We start from the raw sequence: 19,919 nt of genomic DNA, 5'->3' as shown, positions 1-19,919 counted from the left end.
AAGAGGGAAACCTTTAAAAGATTAGTGGCTTACTGAGGAGCTGTAAGCTGGCTAAATTCAGCCACTAAGGATAGGTTTTTATGTTTAAGACTGTTCCATCTACCATGCTCTGCAGTTTAATTTGGAGGGTTGTAAAAAGAAATTGAAAAGAAAGAACTTTCCTTTGCATGCCTACAAATATTATTATAAAAAGCTGTAATTCACACCTCACACCATTTGTTGAATGTCACAACCCTTCTTTCACTCTCTCCCAGTGTCCCTGATAGGGCACACTTCCCCTGCTACCAGTTCTAATCCCAGTATGTAAAACAGAAACCAGCAAACATGAGGTGGGGTACATTAAGGTGTGCAGGATGGAATGTTGCAGAGAGAACTGCTGTGGACCAAGGAGGAAGTCTCAGTCATACAGAAAGCCATCAGCAGTAAGTTGCAAAATGTAATCACATGGGGTTGGATTGCAATGTTTTAATTGGGGCTGGTGGGTTAGCGGTGGGCTAGGGAGGAGAGAAGGGCTTCATTTTGTAAAGGTTAAGAGGAGGGACAGAGCACAAATTGTAAGGGAGAGCAAGGGGAAAAGAGGGAGAGGGACATAGCTGAAACTGAGGTTACCCATCTACAGTAACAGCATAGCATGAGCTATGGCAGTACAGGCTTCCCCACATCAGACCACCACTGTTCCTCAGACGTAAATGAATTGCACTTGAATCCCAGGTTTAATCCTTGATGACTGGGGTAAGGAGAGTAGAAGGAGGGGGATTTGAAAAAAAACATTCAAGTTTAAAACTCTCAATTATTTAAATAGGAGCAGAGTGAAGCCAACACTGAGCACTTTTGAAACTCCCACACTTACTCTTTGCTGATCTATTAAATGCTGGCACACCAAAGAACTCAGCCTTGCAAAAGGAGTGATGGTGGGTGGTAGGCAATAGGATTCAGTTGATACCGTTTACATAGTTTGAGCCCAGTTTCAGCGCTACGAAACAGAAAACCACTTTCTGGAGAGGGGATGTTAAAACAAAACAGAATTTTGTTAACATTAAAAATGAACACATTGAAAAAGCATTTTTTTTTAAAGAGAAGGAATTGTTTAATGTTCTTTTCTCTATTTAAAGTGGTTACCAGGAGAACCATTTGCGTAACAAATAAGCACACTATGTGCCAACTATGGTACAAAACACTGCTACTGCAATATCGGTTTAATACACATTTAATGCCTTCAGAGAGATGGAGGAAAAAAAAGTTTGGCTCCCAGTTTCTGTAGTTCCATTTGATGAAGTATATCTGTAGCAAAATATTTGGAGTGGATCATCTGAGAACAGTCTGGAACCACAACAACACTGTGTTACTGCATGTAGATTTGGAAAGAATAAATGAATACTTGGTTCTGTTTTTAAGCCCAGCAAACCACATTAGATCATTGGACAGATCTAAAATAAGAAGATGAAAATTCGAAGAGCATGTGGAAACGTGAAAAAGTCCCAATATTCATGAACAGATCAAGGCATGTTAAGAAATTAGACCTGGGACTATTAGATCAACTTCAGCACGTAAAAGGTTAGGAGCTTTTGCCAGCCTCCACTGAAATCTGTTTTCATTGAGATGATGCTTGTGTCACACTTAGAGGACAGCCACACTATGATAAAAGACTGGTTGCACAGGCACGACTGGCCTGGGTCAGCTAACTTGGGCTACGGGATTATAAAATTGCTGCATAGATGTCTGGGCTCGGGGTTCAGCCTGTGCTCTGGGACCCTCTCCCATCATGGGGTCCCAGAGCCCAAGCTCCGGCCCAAGCCCGAATATCTACAGTGCAATTTTATAGCCCTGCAGCCCCAGTCATCTGACCCAGGCTCTAAGACTCGGTGCCACTGTTTTATTAATTGCAGGGTAGACATTCCCCTACAGGCCTAGCAATCTAATGTTAGACACAAAATAATTTATTCAGAAGCCTTTGCTTGGCATTTTTATAAGTACTTTTAAAATGTATAAAAAGTATGCAGGTGAAATTCAAACTAATTATGCTCTCCCTGTGAAGCCTATTGATATAAATTTCACCACTAACATTGACTTAATGCATTTTTGATGTGAGAAAATATATCAACCACACTTTAAGACATTCTTTATCTGTTACTCTAAATCAACAAAGTGACTTTTTTTAAAGTTATCCTCCTCCTGACATGATACGTTAAGTTTATAATACAGACATTTTTAAACAATGAAGCAGTGTGGGTCCAGAGGACCCAGGACACAGGACTGAGAGTCAGATTGGGGTTCAGACGAGGTCACAGAAAGGCTGGCGGTAGCAGGAGGGTTTCTATTCCTGAGGTCACTAACTTGCTGTGTAAATTTGTGAAAGTCTCTTGGACACAGAGTTCCAAAGGCATTTAGGTGCCTAAAATTACAGATAGATGCCTAGTGCCTTACCAAAGCACCTAAACATACGAGGCACCTAGCTCCATTGACTCAATGGGAATTAGGTGCTTAACTCACATAGGTTCTTTTGTAAACCCAACTAGGCATGTATCTGCATGTTTCGCACCTCATCATTGTAAATCTGGCTTTTCACTTTTCTGGCCTCCGTTTCCTCACCAGTAAAACGGGGATAATGATACCCACCACTGTAAAGCAGAATTCTATCACTAGATAAAAAATGCTACATTGGTATTAAGTGTGGTTAATGTTCCTACTGCTTCCTATTTCCAAATCAAATGTTGCCCCTGACAACTGTCTCAAAAGATTCTACCTCATGTTATGGGGCCATGTTCAGTTTTATATATTCATTTACAGAATCAAAGAAGATTAGGGTTGGAAGAAACCTCAGGAGGTCACCTAGTCCAACCCCCTGCTCAAAGCAGGACCAACACCAATTTACTAAATCATCCCAGCCAGGGCTTTGTCAAGCCGGGCCTTAAAAACCTCTAAGGATGGAGATTCCACCACCTCCCTATTCAAATTAACTTACATCACCTTTGAAAAGCTACTATAAAAATTCCCCAGACAAAATTTACTGGTCAGTCTCATGACAACGGCGATAATAAACAACCCAATGATATCTAACTCATCATTTTTTAAAGCAAATTGTCCCAAGTCAAGACAAAAGGATTTCTTCTGTTCACATTTAAAACGTGCTCTCAGTTGGTAGAAATCCACCCACGTGTAACAAAATATTTTGGAAGTTTTGTTGATCAGTGCTTTACAGACTACACAATTTCTTGACTTACTGAGAGAAAAAATTAAAAGTGAAACAGCAGCAGATGGTTTTAAATACAATTTGACAACCAGTTTGACAAACCAGAGTCAAAAATTAAAAGATAACTTGTACTAATTCAGTAGTCTGAGTTGGAAAGCTAAACCACACTTAATGTAATTTCTAAACTTGTTACAAATGTCATTTTATGCTATTGAAGTTTACTATATAAACTATTAATTGAAAAAATCACTATAATGTACAGGTGATGAATTTCTTCTGCAGATCGGTACAGATTTAAAAAAAAATATTTTCTTGCAAACAATGCAACCAAAACTAAAGCATCTCTGCAGATTTAATCCCTTTTTCAGATATATGTCTTGCTCTGATTTTGAAAGCCTGCTTATCCTACAAAGAAACATTTCTGCTTTCTTTATCGAATACTTATGATTGCCTTTAACAGTGTATTTTTAAGCATGCTAGATTCCATTTACTGCATAAATATTTAAGTTCGTAAGAAGAGTAAAATAGAAATATTTCTGGATAACAGTTAAAGTTACCCATTCTAACATCTCACTCCCTTACATCAATGAGTGGATTCACACTAATAAAAATGTTATTAGTTATTTTAATTTATCAGAAAATGAGCCTAAAGTGGAATACAGTTCATTAAATTCAATATTCTGGTCCCATGCCAAAAATGACATGGTTTTTACCTCAACTTATGGAGCACCAACTTGAGTAATGAGAATATAGCCTGTTTGCAAATGCAAATAAAATGAAATGGTGCTTAATTAGTATAGGCAAATATAAATTTAGCAAATTGCTTAAAACATTTTATCTACTATATTCAAATTATAACATCTATGTATACAAATTTAGAGATTATATTCACTTTAATCAGCTGTAAATTTTTAAAGGTATGCACTAATCTTAAATAGTCTTTGCAAATGGAATTAATTAGCATTAGTAATAACATCTGCAAGTGGAGATTAAATGTGAATCACCCTTGCCCCATATATAGACAAAATGAAGAAAATGTCACTTTTTTGGTTACATGTCCCCATAAAATGAATGTTAATAACGGATCAAATAATTTTAGAAACATTCAGGGAGAAAAGGAAATTCCATGTAAAAGATGTTGGGCACCTTCAATTCCCACTGAAGTAAAGGCTGTGATCCTACAATCAGATTTCTTTGGCATGGACCCTAGAACACAATGCACTCTGCACTAGGGACTTCATTGAAGAAGGCCAGAATGTGGAACAATTCAAGAGGCTCCAAACTGTAAGACAGAAAATTGCTCTCTCTCTGATGAGAGTCAATCAATATGTTTGGCAAAAATACCTTAAGTTCAAAATTAAAATGTCAAGGTGCATAAGAAGGAGCATGAGAATTGCTTTTTGTTGTATAAAACTCACCTTAATGTGCTATGGTAACTCAGGGCACTGTACCGGAGACCTAATCTGAGCAACAGTGTCATGTTGTCACTTCCACACTTCTGAAATCTAAACTTTCTCCAGTAATGAAATCTAAACTTTCTTTGTATTTTGTAAATTCTTGTTAAAAGGTTTTCCCTCCTGCTGCTGGCTAAGGAAATTAGAAAGATCAGAATGCCTCCTCTGACATAGGGTAAAGGAGCGACAGACAACAATGCAGGGGTTTCAGAATGGCTTAGTGCTTTCTGTAACTTTAAGCCTTTGGTCTTCATAGAAGCATCTTCTGAAGGAGTACTGGTTTCAGAGTAACAGCCGTGTTAGTCTGTATTCGCAAAAAGAAAAGGAGGACTTGTCGCACCTTAGAGACTAACCAATTTATTTGAGCATAAGCTTTCGTGATGCATCTGATGAAGTGAGCTGAAGTTCACGAAAGCTTATGCTCAAATAAATTGGTTAGTCTCTAAGGTGCGACAAGTCCTCCTTTTCTTTTTTTGAAGGAGTACTGTATCCTGCCATGTTAAATCCTCAATGGAGATCAATATATATGCTCTTCTCGGTTTATTTAATAGCATTTTGGTTTGGTCCTGCAATAATCAGTCAATTCAATTCAAGAACATGTTGAGTGGCTTTCCAACACATGGCCTCAAGTATCAGAACATGGTTTTTGTGCTTATGCAGAAATATTGGCACTAGTCAGAGAGTAATTAAATTTACCAAGAGTAAAGCAGAACATTATATTAATTTCTTACAATCTGACGGTTAGAGAAACAACTGACAGAATACTACAAGAAAGAAGTAGAGCAGATGTGAGTGTCTGGCACTGAAAAAAAGACTGACAGAAAAGAAATGTTGCCTTTAGTCTCTAAGTCAAATTCTATAGTCCTTACTTCAGGGGAGTTTTGCCCAGGTACGTACACACACAATGAGAAGGACTGGAAGATTTGGTCTTACAGTTGTGCTGTTCAGGTTTAGTGAGGAGCAACGTGCCAAGTCAATGATTCTTCCCATGATCAATGACTATAATTTCAAGACACGTGATTTTCTATTTGTGTGTGGCATATTCAATATTTGAAGAGATTCTGTACTCAGACAGCATGGTGATGAGTGCCATAGAAAAGTCATTAAATACATTAAGGAAAGTACTGCAAATCACCTGTGCAAAGGAAACGTTATGGAATTCCAATTAGATTTATTCAGATTTATGCTCACTAACAACAACATTATATTCCAATTATAGTTTATAAACCACCATTTTCACACAAAGCATCACAAGAAGATAGTGGGCTGAGGGATTTCCCTAATTCTGGGTGTATACATTCATCCAATATGGACTCTTAACTAGAGACATGTGAATAAAAGAAATTCCCAAACCAATGCAGTGGCTAATCAACCTAATGCTTCACTTAGTTACACTCTTTGCTTCCACAGAGATGCTATCACTGTTGGTTGGGAAAGACATTTCTATCTGGTGTCAAACAGTATGTTTTGAGAACATAACCATGTTGGCATTTGCTCCCATGAGGAAGAGATAAATAGTGCAGCAGGTTCTCTCATTGGTTAAATAAAAAGGAACAGCTGGTTGGCTCAGTTCAGCACAAATGACCTTGAGAGTCAAATGGAAAACATACTTGGCAGCCAGTACCGAGAAAACATAATGCTGTATAATGCTGGTAAAAAACTGTTTAGGGAGCTCCAAAGCCCCTGTTAGAACTAAAACAACTCTACAGCCTAGAAAGCGTTAAGTCTTATAAAACAAAACAAAAACAATCAGGGAACAGACTATCAGTCTAACCCTAATGCTTAAAAATATTTTAAAAAGAAAGCACTGTCCTTAATTAAATCACAGTACAATTCAGCGAAGACAATAATCCCTCCCTCCTCCTGCTCCTTTTTCAGTTTGAAATGGACACCTGCTGCAAGGCCTTTGTTTTCCCTTATTTATTTTCTTGGCAGACAGTGAGCCTTTCCTTCCTGCCCTAATGTTTGCAGAGGAAAAAAATATATTACTATTAAAGCCGCAAATAACTGTTCAATGGAGATTTACTTCCTAGCAAAGTAGGAAAATAAGCTCTTCACATGATTGCTTTAGCTCGGTGTGAGAGGGAGAGACAGAGTTCTCACATCACAAAGGGCAACGTGTCTAGTTTTGTTTTGAAGCTGTTAGATAAAGTTTGCACAAAAGGGATGGTCAATTTTTAATGTGCATTTTGTATGAGGTGGATTTTTTAAAAAAATATTTTGAGAACCAGGGTTAAAAACAGAGTAGAGAATTGTAGCCAAAGAAGTGGAAAAGGACTAAGGGGGAAACTAACCTTTATAGGATAGTCCTATAAAATGTAATAAGATAAAACCAATCGGGTTCTATATAAACTTAAAAGGATTTTCTAGCTATTACACTACAATCTACAGAATTCAACAAAGAATGATATCCTTTCTGTAGGTTTTAGTGCAATATTTTAGTATTTTAACTGTAACAGAAAGTTCACTGAAAGTGATCATGAAACAGTAAGAGTTCATGATTCTAAGGATTAGTAAGAGGGACAACAGTGGAATAAAGAATATGGACTTGAAGTCTGAGTTTAGCAAATTAAGAGAATTGGTAGGTGAGATCCCATGAGACGCAAGTCTAAGGGAAAAAAAGTTCAGGCGACTTGGCAGTATTTTAATGAGACATTACTGAAGGCACAAGAGCAAACTACATGAATCCATAGGAAAGATAAGGGGCCACCTGACTTAACCAGGAGATCTTCAATGACCTGAAACACAAAAGAGTCATAGAAGAAGTGGAAACTAGATCACATTACAAAGGAAGAATGTTAAACAACCACCACAAAAGGAAAAAAAACCAAAACAACACAAGTATGTAGGGGCAAAAGTAGAAAGGCCAAGGCACAAAATGAGGTTAAATTAGCTAAGGATATAGAGAATAACAATAAAGCAATTTTACAACTACATGAGAAGCAAGAGGAAGATCAGGGATAGAGTAGACCCTTTACTAAATAAAGAGGGAAAGATAACAACAGAAAATGCAGCAATAGCTAAAGTGTTAAATACCCTTTTTTGTTTCAGTTTTCACCAAAAAAGTTTGCAGTGATTGGACAACTAACATAGTGCATATCAGTGTAAATGGAGATCTGATGCTAAAATATGAAAAAAAAAGTTAAGAATTACTTAGAGAACGTAATGACAGGTTTCAGAGTAACAGCCATGTTAGTCTGTATTCGCAAAAAGAAAAGGAGTACTTGTGGCACCTTAGAGACTAACCAATTTATTTGAGCATAAGCTTTCGTGAGCTACAGCTCACTGCATCTGATGAAGTGAGCTGTAGCTCACGAAAGCTTATGCTCAAATAAATTGGTTAGTCTCTAAGGTGCCACAAGTACTCCTTTTCTTTTAGAGAACGTAGATATCTTCAAGTCAGCAGAGACCCATCAGCTTAACTTTGGTAGCCAGAAAGATAACGGAGCAAATAAAATAATCAATTTGTAAGCATACAGAAGAAAACAAGGTAATAAGTAACAGTCAACATGGGTTTATCAATAACATGTAAAAAAACAACCTAATATCCTCCTTTAACAGGTTAACGAGCCTGTGGATGGGGATGAAGCAGATGAGGTCATATCTTCACCTTAGTAAGAGTTTTGATACTGTCTCTGAAATATTGCTCCACCCAGTGTTCACAGAAAGGAAAGCACAGCAAAGCTTGTGAAGAAAGTGTGTGATATGCCACATTTATTGATAATTAAATAATTGTTTAATCCACAGCATGGTCATCTGCCCTCACATCTCCCATTGCGGATAAGTTTACTGGGTGAGAGATTTACAGTAGAGGATGCAGGGCGAGCTTCATGGTCAGCAGAGAAGATGGCAACTAACGATCTTGTCTTGGACCCCACTCAACATCAACCCAGGTTTGATTTACTGCGAAGGCAATGGAGCCTTCTGGACCGGTTTCATACTGGACACAGAATTTATGCTGCAGTGGAATTTCAATGGCATTTTAGAGACCATGACACACATTGTTGAGGACTACAAAATAACTTGACTTCCTGGGGGTCTTTGTGCCTTGAACATTGTTGATAAGAACACTGTGGCTTTGCTTGACTGGACTGCATATGCCAAATAAATAATACTCTTTCACATGAACTTCTCATTAACAAATGAGAGAAATATAGTCTAGATTAACCTACCATAATGTGGATGCAAAACTGGCTGGAAAACTGTACTCTGAGAGTAGTTATCAATGGTTCATAATTGAACTGAAAGGGCATATTTGGGTTAAGTCATAGAAAGTACGCTCAGAGTGTGTGGACAATACAAAGCTAGGAGGGGTTGCAAGGGCTTTGGATGACAGGATTAGAATTCAAAATTATCTTGACAAACTGAAGAAATGCAAAGTACTACACTTAGAAAGGAACAATCAATTGCACAAATTGAAAAAAAAAAAAGGGAAATGACTGCCTAGGAAAGAGTACTGGGAAAGAAAAACAACAAAAAACTTGCAAGCATCATTCTAGGATATATTACCTGAAGTGTTGTAAGCAAGAGACAAGACGTCGTTCTTCCACTCTGCTAACCAACTGGAATACTGTGTCTACTTCTGGGCACTGCATTTCAGGAAAGATGTGGACAAACAGGAGAGAGTCCAGAGAAGAGCAACAAAAATGATAAAAGGTCTACAAAACGTGACCTGTGAGGAAAGTTTGTTTAGCTTGGAGAAGAGAAGACTAAGGGAGGACGTAATAGTTTTCTAGTACATAAAAGTTTGTTATAAAGAGGAGGAGGATAAATTGTTCTACTTAATCACTGAGGACAGGACAAGAAGTAATGGGCTTATACTGCAGTAAGGAGATTGACATTAGCTATTAGGAAAAGCTTCGTAACTGTAAGGGTAGTTAAGAACTGGAACAAATTTTCTAGGGAAGTTGTGAAGTCTCAATCACTGCAGTTTTTTTAAGAACTGGTTAGACAAACACCAGGGTATCAGGGTATCTAGATAATACTTCGTTCTGCCACAGTGCAGGGAACTGGACTAGATGACCTATCAAGGTCCCTTCCAGACCTACATTTCTATGATTCTTTTCAATTCTTTTGGACCATTCTGTAAGGATAATGTATTTCAAATATCTTTAATCTCCTCCCTCCCCCATCAACCCAAACAAGAAACAAGATCTAGACAAATAGTAATTTAAAGAAAAAAACCCATGATTTTCTAGTTCTCGGTGTTTTTTAAAAAAAACATTTGAAAAACATGCTTTCAGAGTGATAAAAATGGTGTTATAGGAAAGAGAAGTAAATTATGAGCCAAATGGGACTGTGTTGTGGGGGAGAAAGAATAAAAAGAATACTGCAAGATAAAAGGAGAACAAAAAAGGAATATCAGGGGGAAATAATGAGTAAGAACATAAACTGTACCACTAAGAAAACATCAAAAGATTCCCAACAGCAAGATGTAGTTGCAAAATTGGCAACAAGAGATGCAAGACTGGCGGAAAAGACAGAGAAATAACAGCATTAAAGAGTGAAGAAAACCAGTTAAGTGCTCTTCCCCCTTCTACTTATGGGAGGTAAAAAAGGCTCCCACATTCACCTACCCAAGCACTTTCTCTTAGTACTATAACACAAACCACCTGTGTGTGTAACAGCTATATAATTTGTCTGTAAGACAGACAATATTCACCAAAATGATCGATTCATTTTTAGAATGACAATGACTACCATGGAATCACACTTAAAATAAATTCAGAGTGAAAAGTGGATGCTATCCAGAATTCTCGGGCTCATGAAGGAATGGATGTATTTTAAAAAACATTGGGTTAAAATTCACCACTGTGGTAAACAGCTGTAACAAATTTCAGTCAGTGGAACTCTCCCAATCTATTTGCAAACACCAGTTATGAATTTGGCTCATGTTATGCATTGGGTCTTCTGGTATTATATTAGTTAGGAATTCCAAAAAAAAATCATATGGCTATTCATATATTCTACATTGCATTCAAATTCCACAGTGTTATTCAAATGCTCCCTGCGCATTCTGTGAATAAATTGTTGAACCATCAACAAACTGAAGATTCATGACGGCATAGATGCCAACTTTCTTGTACTAGTAAACATAGCTTCAAGCGTCTGCTGAAGAATTCTAACATTGCAAGTGATACTTGGAAAATACTGCCAGAGGAAAGGGAAAAACCAGAGTCAGGAAGTGAATGCCTCTTTTTAGGAAGCCAGACCTGAAATTCATGCTACACAACAGCATCCTGTTCATGATCTTGGCTAAGCTACTATGCCTCTCCCCACTGTGTTCCAAAATAATGAGTGATTATTTCTTGGGTCTAATATAAGGAATAAGCTGTAGGATTTTATAAAAGTAAAGTAGAAACACTCTTTTGAGATGAAATCACTATTGGGTGCCAGACAGCACAAATATTATACCAGCATTTTTATTCCATCCTGTATACCAGGATTAGACCCTAGGTATAAAAGGAAAGGTAATTTTGAAGGTCTTAGTATAATTTCTCCTCAGGGATTCATCTGTAATCACAGAACCACCTCAAAATTTGCTACAGCAGCAGCAGTCATCAGGGAAAGGATACCCAGGACTGGAAGAATATGTATATATCTCAAACGTGGACTAAGATATATTGGCAAGGTTGCACAAAGATGTTTGTACAATAGAACTAAGCAAACACCAAAAATATCTGACATGAATCCACTGAGGCCCCATTCCATCCATTCCTTCCACTCCACCACCCTGAAAGAAAAATTACTCAAAGCAGCAGCAAGAAGAAATGGTGGAAAGAGAACAGTAATCATCTTTGCATTCTTACCAACTCCCCTCTGAGGAAAGAGAAAAAAATAAAGCAGCAGTTGAAAACAAAGAAAGCAAGAATGAAGTGGGACTCTCAAGTATTCCTCCTCCACAGCCCTCATCCTGTCTTCCAAATATCCTGGGACCAACACAGCTATAACAAAAGTGCATACAACAATGGAAGTTATCATGAAACTCGTATGTTAATATGAAATGTACTTAAGGTGCTGGCTATATATTACTGTGTGTGATTCTAGATATAGTAGCAGCTCATGTTTTATCTGGCCCATTCTAACTTTTGGTACTGGAGCCTACAGCATTTATGATTTGAGGGTAAATCCTGCTTGCCGTAGTCTTGCAAAGTTCCCACTGAAGTTAATGGATGTGTTGTGGAATGGTGGTGATGAGAATTTTGCTTTAAGTGAGTAGGGAGAAGGGAGAGAGAGATCCAGTGGATTAACAAAAACAAGATGACAACACTCATGAAAGATTTACTAAACTTCTCTTTACACAACTCTTCTTTTGCAAGACCTATACTTTGACCAAATTGGCTGAGATTTCTCTTTTTGTACAGTACAGCCTATCTAAATCATTACTGCTAACTGAGAACATAAGCACTATTACATTTATGATTAAAGTTCCAATCTATTTTCACATAATTATACACATTAACCACTTAGATAATGTCAGAGGATACATTCCTTGAAGTCTGTGTTATTTTATTTGTCAGTTGACTGTTTGGCATGAAAGCATCACACAATCAAGTTCTTTCACAAGTGTTTCTTTGCGGATCATATAAAATGTGCAGGATGTCTGCTAAAGAATGGAAATGTCGGTTTTCTTATAAATGTCAAGTCGTCTAACAGAAAAATACAACTAAATTTTACTGCAGTTGTTTAATATTATGCTCCTAAAATGTAACACAGGAAGGAAAAGGAAAATGTATAATTTAAGTTATTGCTGTTCTGCCCATGTAAATCACTGGACTAAGAAGACAGTCACAGATTTCTATGGCACAGAAGAGCATATCTAAAACTTTTGGAACACCTGGATGGTGATAGTTGAGGACGATGGCAGGAGTAACAGCGAACGTGGGTGTGGAATAATCACCTCTTTGAGCAGAAGCTAGGGTACTTAAGATGCTATTTATCGCAAGGTCAATGGCTGATAGTTACTTGTCATCCTTAAATTAAAAATGGGGTCTCTGACACTCTACATAATTTGGAGTTGCTTGTCTAACCCAAACACCCCGCTTTAGCTCTTAAGAATTCCAGTCGTAGAAAAGCATAGATTTAGTTACATTAAATTAATCCTGAAGGAATTTATACAAACTATACATACAGTCACATGAATGCAGCCACCTCTGGAGTGGAAGGGGAAACTGTCTCACAAACAGCAGACTACATTGCACTGTGGGGAAGGCAAACTTTGGAGAAGAACATGGAGGGGCGGGGAGATCTCTGCTCTTATAGAAAATATCCAGAAACAGCACGATAGGCGTGCTACATAAACCCATACCACTTCTTCAAGGCCACTTATGACAATTTCCCCTTTGTCACACTACAGGTGTTTTTATAAGTAGATTTGTCACAGTAATTTTTCTTTTATCAAAAATCAGAGGAGACACAGTAAATGTAATAAAATCATGGGTTACTAAATTGACCGCAATTGCTCCCTCGTTTTTTAAAAAAAAAATGCTCTCATCTCACCAGGTGGACAGCAACCATACATAGCAGCAGCCTCTGCCCTCAGCACTGCAACCCTAATCCTGGCCTGGTGCAGAGGAGAGATTCAGGGAGCTGGGGAGTGAGCCCATCTTGCTGTCATCCTGCAAGGGCACCTCTTGTGTCCTGCCTGCGGGAGTTGCTCCTGTGACTTTGCTGTCCCTCAGGGCTGGGCCTACAGCACGGCTCTGGGCACTGCGACCGTAGTGCAGGATTGCAACACTGTGCAAGTTTGGTCCTCTGCTCTGTCATGATGGAGGGCTGGGCAGGTCAAACTTGAGCTGCACTGCGACCCAGAGTGGGGCGGCCCAGGCCCAACAAACATGAGCCCTGGGAGCTGCAACTGCAGGTTGAGTCACAGAAAAATAGATTTTCCCCATTTGTCTATCTGTGACTTTTTTCCCCACCATGACAAACCTGCAGTCCTACTCATAAGAAAACCGGCCCAGGAGCATTCCTCTCACAAGCCTCAAAGGAGACCAAGACAAGAGCATGACCCAGGGTACTTGTTCCTTCCTGGTTTTCCCAGCTCTTGTTCCTTCCTCTGTTTTCCCAGTGCTCCAATTTTTGCACTTGAAGCAGTTTACAGTTCTATGACTACTCAGGGACCCACTTTTCATTTGCTTCTCTTTCTGAGCTGGTAAATGGTGGCATGTACCTAGAGATAGAAGATGGGAGGAGGACAGTATATCACAGAATAAAAGACAAAATGTGAAAATATGATGCAAATAAAAAATACCCAGACAGCTTGTTTAATGTGTTAGCTGAATGCAAGTACAAATTATTTCTACCAGCAATATTGTTCATCATCAGTGGACAGAATGCTGCAATTTTGCTCATTATAGGAAAATAAGTTAAGGTTATCATGCCACATTTGTGTGTGTTTTTTAAAGGTAATTGTTCTCAGTACTGGGGAAAATGCTCATATACACTCAGAAGAGCTAATTTTTACAGCAATTATGAGTTTTTGTATTGCTTTATGTTTCCATAATAATGCAAATGTCCTGTTACATCAATATGTTTTCTTGCTTAATTCTCTGTAATACGTAGAGGAGAATCTAATATGGCATGACATCAGAATTTTACTTTTGTATTGACAGTTACCGCATCAAAGCAAGCCTGAAGAAAGGCACAAATCAATCTGTTCTTATGTTAAAAGCAATTTTATAGATCAAGAGCCTTTTGTGCTTACTAAGATTCAAGAGAGTTTTTGAGAAGTTTCTATCTGTTTAATTTATTATTGTTGTTACTCTGACTTAGTTGAAGGTTTCTGATGGTGTACCCTAGTAGCTGGCTGGAATACCACTCATGTCAACCATGATTTTTGCAGAACAGCTTTGTCTTGCGCTTAAGAGTAACAGAAGACATCTGGGCAAAACATGAACATGAATAGTTTCTCATTGGTTTATACTCTGATATGAAATTAGGGAAAAACTGAAAGTAAAAATTAAAGGATAAAAGTTTAAATGTATTGGAGGAGTTGGGTGACTTCTGGATAGGGTTGAAAATACGTTACTTGCGCTTATTACCCCATCAAGGCTCAAATGTCATGTCCAACTTTGCATTGTAATGACATTCACAAAGATCATGCCCTCCACCATAATAGTTTTGGAAATGATAGTTCAACATGTAAAAGGGATTTGCTGTCCTTAAATAAAATCTTTTATTGGAAGTTATACCTTGCAAAAGCTGCTGCATATCAGGACTGTAGATAGCACACAGGTAAAATGAGACTATATACTCTAGGAAACACCACTTTATTTTATTATTGGAACCCTAAATTGAAAATGGGTTACTTTCCAAAATCATCTTCACTGATTTATTGTACTTGCTGATTCACATCTGTCTCCACTCAGAAGTTCTCCTTACTACTTTAAGGCAGAACACAAACCCAACTGCCAAATCACTGCGACGATCACCACTCTTTTCTTCTTCTAGGTATTCTTCTTCTGCACGGGCTAGTGTTTGTGGCATGAGAAACATGGTAAGTATGAAAAAAGCACGGCAAAGAATAAAAGGGAATGGAGCTGCAATAATTGTATTCCCATGACGACTACAAAGGGGAGTGAGACTAGAAAAGGAAATAAGAATGAACTCGAGAAAACAAGTGACAACAGCAAAAGAGAAGAGTCAATAATCTCTAGGTGATCAATTCAATTGTCTTGATTTATCATGTATTTGTGGCTCATTAAATAAGGTCGTTTAACATTTATGTATTAGTCCTATTTATCTTCAGATGCTCCACAACGATAGTTTAGTTTCGTTCTGGGACAAATAATTAACAGTAAAAAGAATATAAATGATTCTTACTCATAAGTTAAAACATTAATATTTTGGTGTGAAATCTTGGCCTCAGTGAAATCAGAGTTTTTTCCACTAACTTCAATGGGGCAAGGATTTCCCCATTTATATCTTGATTCAAGTGAAGTGCTGTGCTTCTCCCATGCTATGCAGCATATGGACAAGTATTGTGGTAACAGACAAACCTTCTAAATTGAATTAATCTGATGGGTGTGCACACAAATATATGAGAGAGAGAGAGAGAGAGGGAGAAATAACTCACTCCGTATAAATAATGTATAATCCCACTGGTCTCCACTTGGGTACCGGGGGGGTCTGTGTTAGTAGATCCTAGAGCAAAACCCTGGCCTAAAAGATGATCCTGAGAGTCTGGGGATCAGAAAAGCAGCTAACCAACATAAAAGATAAGAATTGATAAATATTGCCACCTGTATTACAGTGATCATATATACAAGTCAGTTAACATAATCGAATATATAGAACAGTCTCATATTATTGTGGAAAATGTTTTTTTTTTAAACTTATTTCAGGCACCTTTAAAGCCAAAAGGTGATTTTTTTAAATTCAAGTTTAAAATGCCATATTTTTCAAATTCAAGATCCCAGAGGCTAAACAACAGCTGATGTTCAATAAACATTTTCCTCATATGCATTATGGTCATTATAATGATACTGTAACAAGATGACAATTTGTCTGTAACTCCACATCAGTGCCTAGTACAATGGGGTCTTGGTCTATGACTACGGTACCTAGGCACTATGACAACACAAATATGAATAGGCATCCAGGTAGCAGGTGATGAATGGGAAAGGATTAAGAGTTTTTCCCCTAGCCAACCTGGTTATTAGGGAAGTAGAAATGGCTCTCTGCGGGGATAAAAGACGATCCAAGTTATGGTAAAGCCAGATAGCCCTAGGTCAGGAAGTTTAGGAGCAGCCAAGCCTGGGGAGAAGGTTTGAGTTTCACTGTGTTACCTTATGTTGATTTCTTTGGTTAAAAATACCTCAAAAGAGTTAATTTGAACTTTACCTAGTGAGTACAGATTTTTTTAAGGATGGGTCCAAGAAGTCACCTGCGGTCTACATAGACAAATACACTTTTGTATAATCTCTTAACCAAGGCCGGTGAATACAGTTTATAGTTCATTCATCTGCTTCAGCTGCACTGTAAAAGATGTCTCATATAAACTGAAACTCTTAGGAAAAACTGTAGAATTGAAGGACAACAAAACAATGGCTCCAATGACTTCAACACAAGTAAAGAGTACTCTGTACCCTAAAGGATATGGCCTAATGCTTCCTTAAAAAAACAAGTGGATTAATTCTGACCTCCCTTACGCTCATGGAAATCCACTGCACACGAATAAATGTGGGCAGAATTTCGCCTAAAGATTACAAACCATTATTTATACAAGAAAATGAATATGTACCCAATACATCATGCATTTAAAGGAGTTGCTGTTGCATTCACTACTGATGGACATCTATTACTGCTACAAGACAGAGAATAAAAGTTTTCCAACTTAATGGTTCATTTTCATAAGACTGTGGACTTTTAAAATATGTTCTTTCATCTCAGAGATTCAAGGGTCAATAGACTATTATTTCTTAGTTATTTTTAATAACATAGCTGTACACAATTGTTTTATTTTAGATAATGAATAACTTGATAATTTATTGATAAATTTATTAGTGCAGATTAGTCAAAAAGTCTCATTTTTGATAATGCAAAGCTTATCAAATAGTAGTATTTTGCAAGTTAAGTAAACATGGGAAGTACTGGTAAATGGAGGCTCATTTAATATTCATCAATATTTAATTAAATCCGTAAGCGCAGAGTGTCCAGATGCTGTTTTTTAATTTAATAATGTTGGAACCAATGAGATGCTGATTGGTTTGTAAACTGAGCCGTCAGTACATGGAGAATTCCACAGGGCCTTTAAAAAAAAGGAAAGAAAAGAAATGAAATCTTAAAAATTAAAAAGATTCATGCATTGATGGTAACAAATCAAATAAACCAAAAATGTGCATTACAGCTCCATGGACTCTAAACAGCCCATGCAGATACTTACCAGGATACACATAAGCAAGCTTTCAAGCTAATGATAAATGAAATCATAACATATAACTCTCTAAAGTATTCCTGCTCACGCTGATAATTTTAAGAGACACTACAATTAAGTAGAGCATAATCAGGAAGGCCAAGGTGTTAGATCTATGTTGGAAAGAGGTCAGAAGAATGAACTGGATAAATCCTGTTTGCCCATCTCTAATTTCTGAGATTTCTTTGAGTTTCACAGTGTTGGGGATTTCTACATGTAACCTGCCCACTACATGAAAATATTTTCAGATGCTGATTCGACTCGATGGGGCAGTCGGTAGTTCTCTAATATTTTTTTAAAATACTCATTTTTAGCTTCTATTAATACCAAAGGAAACAAAATCCCATATTACTTTGAAAAGCAGTGGAAATCTGTGACTCATTTCTGCAAGGTATTAGCCAGTCTTCTGAGCTGCAGAGTTCCCCTAGCTCCCATTGGCTCTTTACTAAAGAACACTCAGCATCAGGATCTGAATGTAAAACACAAACTAGATAACGAGACTACAACTGAGCATTTCCCTTAAAGAGAAGTTATCAAATAACTTTTCTTAAAATAGGTGTGCATTTGCTTGTAATGCCCTGATAGCAACCTGAAATAAACCTCGTTAGCAACTTGTTTTAACTTTTTACATTTGGCAAATGGCAATATATTTTATGGAACAATACCCGTAAGTGGCTTTGTCTTGTGGTTTTCCCCACTTCATTTTTTTTTAAGTTTATCACTAATTATGTGTTCTGCACAATGCTGGGAAAAGGGCTGATAAGCTGTGCCCCATTGGCATATGGATGGCTTAGTATGAGCAGTACAAAAAAAGTAGAGTCCTGAATTCACATGTCCTGCTTCTTTCTTTCTTTAAAATGTGTTTGAGTGACAGAGTGGGGACTCTAAAAACGTTTTAAATCCAGAGGCCCTTGTCCACTTCATTCGTACTAAATTATGCTGAGTTAAAAATTTTCTAAGCTAGTTGACACTGTCTATGAGATGTATAGAAACATGCAATTACAATACATTGAAAATATAATTAAATATCAGCCTTCATATAAAGCATCCTAAAATAATAAGCCTCAAATAAAAAATAAGAATAAGGAATTAAAGAAAGGACGTTACTCAGAAGATGAAGATTTCCAAACAGGTAGTCAGCGCAAGCGAAAGAGTGACCCTCAAATCACGGAGAGCTGCAAGGAGCAGACAGAGATGGCCAGCTCAGGATGAGTATTGCCTGCAATAACAAGTTCTGCAGGATGAAGAAGAAGAAATAATATAACTTTTTAAAAAGCCTCCAAGTTAAAGTTGCAGAACTTAGGAGTGGTGAAGAGTCTTAACATTGTGGAGTACCCTAGATACTACTATGCTTTAGTACATTAGAAGTGTGATTTCTTTGAAATCTGCAAGGGCAAAGATGGAAATGAGTAAGATGCAAGGAACAGCAAGCCCATAGCAAGTTTTGAGAACCACAAAGGAAATTTTAGGCTCAATTTTTATTATAACAGTTACTTAGTTATGATGGAGCTCAATAGGGAAAAAAAATCCCTTTAAACATGGAGAAAACAGTACAGCTGCATCATACATTTGTTCCTTTTATTGATCTGTAAACAACAAGGTTATCAGTCATCATCAAGAAATACATTACTAAAAGTGTTTTAACTGTGCCTTTATTTACAAAGCTAGTCAGAAGCCAGCTTGTGAAAAAACAAATGGAAACAGAATATTGCTGCTAAGGTTCAGCACCGCTGGAAAAGGTAAAAGTAGCCTCCTTACATGTGATTTTGTCCTCTTTAAGTAGGTACACAACACTCTAATAGCCCAGTGCATGTGGATCATCAGCACGGATTGAATTTTGGGGAGGCATGTGGTTTTGGTATCAAAGTTCCAGGTTCAGTCCCCCCGCCAACCCTTTTTGGAGGTCATTACCAAGTGGTAACTCGTATGTAGAGTTGAACGCTTATGTACATCAAATATTTGGGACAGGCTTCCTTTGGCAAGAGTAACACTCCAGATATGTGAATTATGTCTCCTCCAATGGACAGTGCACAACAAAGGCTTACTAATGAGACCACTAATGCAGTTACTCCTTTAGGTTAAAGGTGATAGAAAGCTGTGCTTTTAGTGCTTAAAGTACTAGTTTTATCTCCAACAGGGTCAGTGTGTGTGTGTGCACATGCATATCCTTCCGCCCTCTCTTCCATTCAGAGGAAAATACACACACACACACAGATAAAAATCTTCTCTTAGGAGCAAACACACCACGATACATTATAAAATATTCCATGTTGTAATTAAAAGAAAAAAACATTCAACAGCAGAAAATAACCCACAATGTGAAAAGCAATTCTACAGTAGAAACCATCATGCATCCACA

General features: G+C 37.6%; 1 protein-coding gene across 8 annotated transcripts in view; it reads right to left on the bottom strand.

Moving 5' to 3' along the window:
* CCSER1 (coiled-coil serine rich protein 1) overlaps positions 1-19,919 on the bottom strand; it is a 1,062,049-nt gene that overhangs the window by 364,976 nt on the left and 677,154 nt on the right. The window contains exon 10 of one of the 8 annotated variants that reach the window (XM_073340696.1): positions 17,219-17,395. The exons of 6 other annotated variants lie outside the window; for them this stretch is intronic. In XM_073340696.1, the coding sequence (XP_073196797.1) occupies positions 17,315-17,395 (81 nt within the window). In that variant the 3' untranslated portion in view covers positions 17,219-17,314. Of the gene's footprint in view, positions 1-17,218; positions 17,396-18,674; positions 18,795-19,919 lie in introns of those variants that run through there. One more of the 8 variants, XM_073340698.1, reaches the window with a different exon arrangement.

The sequence above is a fragment of the Lepidochelys kempii genome, chromosome 4 (assembly GCF_965140265.1).
Source record: "Lepidochelys kempii isolate rLepKem1 chromosome 4, rLepKem1.hap2, whole genome shotgun sequence".
Lineage (NCBI taxonomy): Eukaryota > Metazoa > Chordata > Testudines > Cheloniidae > Lepidochelys > Lepidochelys kempii.
Note: the sequence above shows the minus strand (reverse complement) of the source record. Positions and strands in the feature narration are given on the sequence as shown.